Raw genomic sequence first — 7,641 nt, 5'->3', positions numbered from 1 at the left:
TGAGACGATGTCCCATATACCTTTTTTTGTATAGCTGTGAAGCATTTACAAAACAAATATATTATAGCACTTTAATGAACGTGACCAATTCCAAATGCTTTCCTTTCTAAAGGATAATTCCAATGTGACACAAAGAGAGAAGATAGGGAACAACCTTACGCATGTGCAGTCTTAATTTGGCCCTGGACCAACAAGAAGATCAATTGAATTTGTGTTATATCTACATCCCAAATTAAGCACTCCAACATTTGCAATTTTCTACCACATTAACTAGCATCACATACCTTACAATTATGCAACATAAATTAATGTTTATATAAAACAATAGAATAAGGAAGATCCTGTTGGTATTATTTATAATGCAAATTCAAAGATTTCTTTTTGAAAATTCATTTACAACCAATAACCAAGGGTCTTTTTATTTTATAAGTGTCTTATCTATTTTCAAGTGACTTCTTACATAAAGCTTTGTGGCCAAATACTCTTAGATAATTGGTACATGACAAAAGTTTTTACATGTGATATTAATTTAAAAAAATTGTTTGACAAATGGCCTTGCTAAGCCAAGTGTCATTTTGCATGACATGTGTTGTCATTTTTCACGAAAGAAAATTGACAAGTAAGTCATGTGTTATCATCTTGCATGAAAGAAAATTGACAAGTAAGTCATGTGTTATCATCTTGCATGAAAGAAAATTGACAAGTAAGTAAGACACTTGTCATGAAACTAAACTCATTTTCATGCTATAAATAGGATGATCATTAGCCATCATACTCACTCAATTCTTAACAAAGAATTCATCTAGCAATCATTACTTTCTTCCTAGTCTTCTTTGTGAATTATCCAACACATAAAATACCTTCATCTTCTCTTCTGTCTGGGCAACTGTTTTGTGCAAATTCTAAACTTCCAGCCATGAGTGCACATGTTTGGAGGTGCTGTGGAACCTTGGGGAGCGACCGGTCTTAACGATTTGCACCCAGTCGGGCCGAAATCGCTTTCAAGACAGTGGATTGCCATGACACAGTATTTTTAATAAGTTGTTCTTCTTTCCTCCTTGTTCTTAGTCAATATTATCTACTCTTTTTTCTTACGTCTTGAAAGCGATTTTACATATAATATTGACTAATGGCCACCACTTTGAACAAAACACATCCTGATCTCTCAAAGCTTGAGCCTTTAGATAGAAATAATTATAAGCGTTGGTTCCAGACACTTTTAATTTTCTTTGAACAATTAGAAGTTGATTATGTTTTGTTTAACGATCCTCCTGCTGATATTGTTGTTAATAGTTCTAATGCTGCTAATACTGTTGTTGTTGATGATGATGCTAAGAAGAAATTTGAAAAGGATAATAAAACAGTGAGAGGGCATCTGCTTAACCATATGACTAACCCTCTCTTTGATTTGTTTATAATTATAAATCTGCTAAAGTCATATGGGATAGTTTGGAGAAGAGATATGGTGCTGATGATGCAGGAAAAAAGAAGTATGTCGTTGGAAAGTGGATCAAGTTTCAGATGGTTGATGATAAGCCAATCATGGAACAAGTTCACGAGTATGAGAACTTGACTGCTGATGTTTTGAACGAGGGCATGGAGATGTGTGAGATTCTTCAGTCCAATGTTCTGCTTGAAAAGTTTCCACCTTCCTGGAGTGATTACAGGAATCAACTGAAACACAAGAAGAAAAACTTAACTCTTCAAGAACTGATCAGTCACATGAGGACTGAGGAAGCAAACTGTCTCAAAGATGAGGAGTCTGAACGGCTTAAGGATAAGATGAAATCTCTCTCTCTCTTAATTCTTCTAAAGATAACCTTGTGGAATCTTCTAGTACTTTTGTGAAAGATAGGTTTAAAGGAAAACAGAAGAAAGGACACGTGAAGAAGCAGAATTACTTTAATAAGCCGGAGGGCCATATTCAAAAGTCGAAAGGACCTTGCTATGTCTGCGGCAAAATTGGTCACAAGGCTTTTCAGTGCAACCAGAGACAAGGACAAAGCTCAAAGAATGGAGGAAAAACTCCAGTCCAAGCTAACCTTACTGATGGTGGTGATGTCATTGTTGTTGTGGTTGTTGAGGCGAACATGGTGGCTAAGAAAACTGACTGGATAGTGGACACAGGCGTTTCAAGGCACATTTGCGCTAACAAGAAGCTGTTTCACGACTTTGAGGAATCTGCTGATGGCGAGTGTGTCTACATGGGTAACTCCACTACAGCTGGAGTTATGGGTAAATAAAAAATTCTCCTTAAGTTAACTTCTGAAAAAACCTTAGTCTTGAATAATGTTCTGTATGTACCCTCCCTTCGTAGAAACTTAGTTTCTGGTGCGGTTCTCAACAAAGCAGGTCTTAAACTTATTTTTGAATTGATAAAGTTATTATTTCTCGTAGGGGAGACTCTGTTGGGAAGAGTTACCTTAGTGGGGGTTTATTTACATCGCTCGAGAGATTACTAATAATGCTAGTACTTTCAATTCTGCTTATATTGCTGAGTCTATTGATTTGTGGTATGGTAGACTAGAGCATGTTAATAATACTTCTATTAAAAGACTTAGAAAAATGGAATTAATTCCTGCATCTAATGTTGATAATTTTTCTAAGTGTTCTGTTTGTGTAGAAGCAAAATATACCAAAATGCCTTTTAAGAATGTAACTAGTAGGAAAATAGAATTGCTTGAACTAGTATATTCACACTTGGCAGATTTCAAAAATATTGTTAGTAAGGGTGGAAAGAAATACTACATCACCTTTGTAGATGACTTTTCTAGATACACTAAGGTATATCTTCTTAAGTCAAAAAATGAAGCTGAAAGCATGTTTTTAAAATACAAGGCAGAAGCAGAGAATCAATTAGACAGAAAAATCAAGAGGCTTAGGTCTGACAGGGGTGGTGAATATAGTACTAATACTCTAGAAGCCTTTTGTGAGAAAAATTGTATCATACATGAGGTTAGTGCTCCCTATACTCTCCAAAAAAATGGTGTAGCCGAACGGAAAAATAGAACCCTTAAGAAAATAATGAATTCTATGCTTTTGAGTTCAGGTTTATCTGATAATATGTAGGGGGAAGCTGTTTTATTTGCATGTTATATTCTCAATAAAGTCCCTCATAAGAAGTTAGATAAAACCCCGTATGAGTTATGGAAAGGGTTTGCCCCTAACTTGAAAATTCTGAAAGTGTGGGGGTGTTTGGCTAAGGTTGGTCTACCTGATATTAAACAAGAAACTATTGGACCCAAGACTTTTAATGCTATTTTCATTAGTTATGCTCAAAATAGTGATGCATATAGATTTATGTCTTTGAATGATAGTTCTATTTATGAATCTAGAGATGCAGAATTTTTTGAGCATGTTTTTCCATTGAAAAATAATGTTCCTAGTGATGTGCCTAATAATGTTTCTACATCTATGTCTGTTAATTCTCATATTGTTCCTTCTTCTAGTGTTACTGCTAATGAGCATGGAAATAAACTTAGAAGAAGTAAGAGGCGTATAACTGAAGCTAATTTTGGTCCTGACTTTATTACTACTTTCTTGATTAAAAATATTGATCTTGATGTTTTGAGTAATGAATTAGTGCCAATCTATTTAATAGAAAAAGACCCTAAGACATACAGTGAAGCAATGAGGTCAATAGATGCTAGTATTTGGAAATATGCCATTAAAAGTGAATTAGACTCTATAGTTTCTAATCACACCTGGGACTTAACTGATTTGCCTAAAGGTTCTAAACCCATAAGTAGCAAGTAAATATTTAAGAAGAAATTGAGACCTGATGGTACAATTGAGAAATATAAGGCTAGACCTGTGATTAGGGGTTTTAACCAAAAGAAATACATTGATTACTTTGACACTTATTCTCCTGTGACTAAGATAGTGACTATTAGAACTCTTGTTGTTTTAGCCGCTATTCATAATTTAGTGATACATCAAATGGATGTTAAAACGGCTTTCCTAAATGGTGATTTAAAGGAAGAGATCTATATGTCTCCACCTGAGGGATTTGTGATTCAAGAACAGGAGAATAAAGTATGAAAATTAAGAAAGTCTTTGTATGGTCTAAAGCAGGTACCTAAGCAATAGTACGAAAAGTTTAATAGCACATTAGTGGTTAATGGTTTTGTTGTTAATGCATATGATACTTGTGTTTATTACAAGATGATAGGATCAAATTGTGTTATTATATGTTTGCATGTGGATGACATGTTAATCTTCAGCCCTAATGTGAATGTCGTTAATGAGACTAAGAATTTTTTGTCTTCTAAATTTGAAATGAAAGATCTTGGAGAAGAAGATGTGATTTTAGGGGTTAAAATCAAAAGAACTTCAAATGGTTGTTCATTGTCTCAGTCTCATTATATTGAAAAAATGTTGAAAAGGTTTAATTGTTTTGATGTAGCACCTGTGAGAACTCCTTATGATCCTAGCATACACTTGAAAAAGAATAAGGAATTTAATATTTCTCAAACTGAGTATGCTAAGATAATTGGTAGGGTAATATTTCTCATGAATTATACACGACCTGATATTGCTTATGTTGTTAGTAGATTGAGTAGATATACTCACAACCCTAGTAGTGAATACTGGAATGCTCTTCATCGTTTGCTAAGGTATTTGAGAGGTACTATGGATTGATGTTTGCATTTTAATAAATTTCCTGCTGTTTTAGAAGGATTTTGTGATGCAAACTGGGTTACTCACAATGATGAAGTTAGCTTCACCAGTGGCTACGTGTTTACTTTGGGTGCAGGTGCTATTTCATGGAAGTCTTCAAAACAGACTTGTATAGCACGATCTACTATGGAGTCTGAATTCATTGCTATTGATTTGGCAGGGCAAGAAGCCGAGTGGTTGAGAAACTTATTGGCAGACGTGCCTTTGTGGGGAAGACAACCTTCACCAGTTTCCCTACATTGTGACTCACATGCGGCAATTGGAATTGCTAAAAATAGTGTGTACAATGGAAAAAGATGACATATTCGCATTAGGCATGGTGCAGTAAAATAGTTATTGAAACACGGTGTTATTTCCTTGGAATATATAAGATCTGAAAGAATTTTGACGGATCCTTTAACCAAGGGTTCGGCAAGGAGAGTTATCCTTGAAACGTCGAGGGGGATGGGGCTAAAACCCATGTATTGAGGAAGTATGGTGGATACCCGTTTGTGGTCAAACGAAACCATATGAGACCTCAATATGCACTACATTTCCTATCCTTATAGCGTATGGTAGTGCTTTATAAGGTTGAGCTTATTTTGCTCTTAATGATTCCATAACCTTAAGGTAGTTTATGTGTAGATAGACTTGATGGAATCACCTACGTGAGTGTAAAGGTGCGGTCATCTTTTAGGAAAGACTTGGGATGTCTTTCTAGAGCACTCATGAGACCCAAGATATGTGCATGACCATAAAAACACTTTGTTAGTATCACAAAGTTTGCATAAAATAAAGGATATAATACGTGTTGTGGGGTCTCAACCAATGTCCATTGAGTTCAAGAGTACTTCACTTTGTGGATGTTAGTTGTTTCCTCATTTCACTACGTGTCAATTCAAATCGAAAGATATTGACACTTACATGTTCCTTCTTTTGCGCATAATTGTTCTATTTTAGTCTTTGCATTAGTGGGGGACCGTTAATATTATTTATAATGCAAATTCAAAGATTTCTTTTTGAAAATTCATTTACAACCAATAACCAAGGGTCTTTTTATTTTATAAGTGTCCTATCCATTTCCAAGTGGCTTCTTACATAAAGCTTTGTGGCCAAATACTCTTAGATAATTGGTACATGGCAAAAGTTTTTACATGTGGTATTAATTTAAAAAAATTGTTTGACAAATGGCCTTGCTAAGCCAAGTGTCATTTTGCATGACGTGTGTTGTCATCTTTCATGAAAGAAAATTGGCAAGTAAGTCATGTGTTATCATCTTGCATAAAAGAAAATTGACAAGTAAGTAAGACATTTGTCATGAAACTAAACTCATTTTCATGCTATAAATAGGATGATCATTAGACATCATACTCACTCAATTCTTAATAAAGAATTCATCTAGCAATCATTACTTTCTTCCTAGTCTTCTTTGTGAATTATCCAACACATAAAATACCTTCATCTTCTCTTCTGTCTGGGCAACTTTTTTCTGCAAATTCTAAACTTCCAGCCATGAGTGCACATGTTTGGAGGTGCTGTGGAACTTTGGGGAGCGACCGATCTTAACGATTTGCACCTGTAGACACCGGATTTTTGACCCTCCCCGAGAATTTTCACATTTTTAGCGTGAATATGTGAAATTGGGTCTAATATAGCCATTTTAACTATTTTTACTTTATTTCGTTGCAAAAAGAAAAATTACAAAAAATATATATATAAATTTTAGTTTATGTATTTCTCATAAACTTGAAAAAATACAAAAATTGCACTTTATTTTTGTACTTTATATAATTTCGAAAATAACCAAAAATATAGTTCTATTAATGTTTTGTAGTCATTTTAATTGTTGAAAAAATAAAAAATATTACTTTATATTTTATCCTTATATAAAAATGAAAATTACAAAAAATAGTTTTATTAATATTTTGTAGCTATTTTAAATCTTGAAAAATATACTTAAAAAGATATAGTTTTGTTTAAATATTAGTCTTATTTTTGTTAGTTATTTTGCTTACATAGGACTAGTTGAGCAACGTCGTGTTCATATTTCTCGGGTCTGAGAAAAAGAATAATATTCGGGTTCAAACTACCCGCTTTTAGGCCTAATTTTCGGGCCTAACCCATAAAAATCCGAGTCCACCACACGTGGGGAACACGGACGGAACACGACGCACGGGGAACCCCACCACACATGGGGGACACAAGCCTCGAACCCCACCACGCGTGGGGCTCATTTCCCTGGGCAAAACCATGTCAAATACACGGACAAACATTTTTGAAGGGGGGATTTTGGAAAATTTTGGAAACGGACAGTTTTTGAAAGAAAAACACTGTTCACGTTTCTTCTTCCTTACCAAAAAAAAAACCAACGAAAAACCCTACTGTCAAGAACTCAAAAACCTTCACTCTCTCACGTCCGAAACAGCAAACAAAAAAATCACCATCGTCTTCCTCCCTTCCTCAAGACCGAAAAACCCTAAGCAAAACCCTACCGTCCCCCACCATGAAACCAACATCAACAAACCACCATTCCCTCCGTCCCGGCCAGCTGACCCCTCTCCGTCTCGCCTGCGTCGTCCAAACACCACCACCCAAACACTTATCCAAACTACCAGCCCAGCTCCATCACACCCGTCGCAACCCAAAAACCAGTCGCGACGCCACTCCCTCACGTCCGAACGACCATCGCTTCCTTCCTCCATTAAATCCGGCGAGCACTGCTGCTTCGCTTTCGTCGTCACTGCCCCCAGCTTCACTCCCTCATTATCAAACAACCTACCCTCCCCAGTCAACAAGTTCTACTGCTCGTCGACCTTACTGTTGTCACCATTGTTGCGCCGTTCGAGCAGCAGCCATTGCTGCTGTTGTTCGTGTTCATCACACCCGTCGACCACTCCCCGAACAACCACCCCTTCTCCTCCAATTTCCATCGCAACCAGGCGATTATCCAGTCGTCACTCGCGTGCCTAGTGACCGCTGTTT

General features: G+C 36.1%; 1 protein-coding gene across 1 annotated transcript; it reads left to right on the top strand.

Moving 5' to 3' along the window:
* The first annotated feature begins 1,129 nt into the window (after positions 1-1,129).
* Positions 1,130-1,848, top strand: LOC138871855 (uncharacterized). Its single transcript, XM_070149762.1, has 2 exons — positions 1,130-1,371; positions 1,449-1,848. Exons 1-2 carry the CDS (start codon positions 1,130-1,132, stop codon positions 1,846-1,848), a joined length of 642 nt encoding a protein of 213 aa, XP_070005863.1.
* Positions 1,849-7,641: the final 5,793 nt, after the last annotated feature.

The sequence above is a fragment of the Nicotiana sylvestris genome, chromosome 6 (assembly GCF_000393655.2).
Source record: "Nicotiana sylvestris chromosome 6, ASM39365v2, whole genome shotgun sequence".
Lineage (NCBI taxonomy): Eukaryota > Viridiplantae > Streptophyta > Magnoliopsida > Solanales > Solanaceae > Nicotiana > Nicotiana sylvestris.
This window is presented reverse-complemented; position numbering and strand designations above follow the sequence as displayed.

What these genes read in the sequence shown, in the direction of transcription:
- LOC138871855 (XM_070149762.1), top strand. Translation starts at nt 1,130, where the DNA reads ATGGCCACCACTTTGAACAAAACACATCCTGATCTCTCAAAGCTTGAG. An exon ending in GATAATAAAACAGTGAGAGG is followed by an intron (nt 1,372 to 1,448) that starts GCATCTGCTTAA and finishes CATATGGGATAG; the next exon opens with TTTGGAGAAGAGATATGGTG.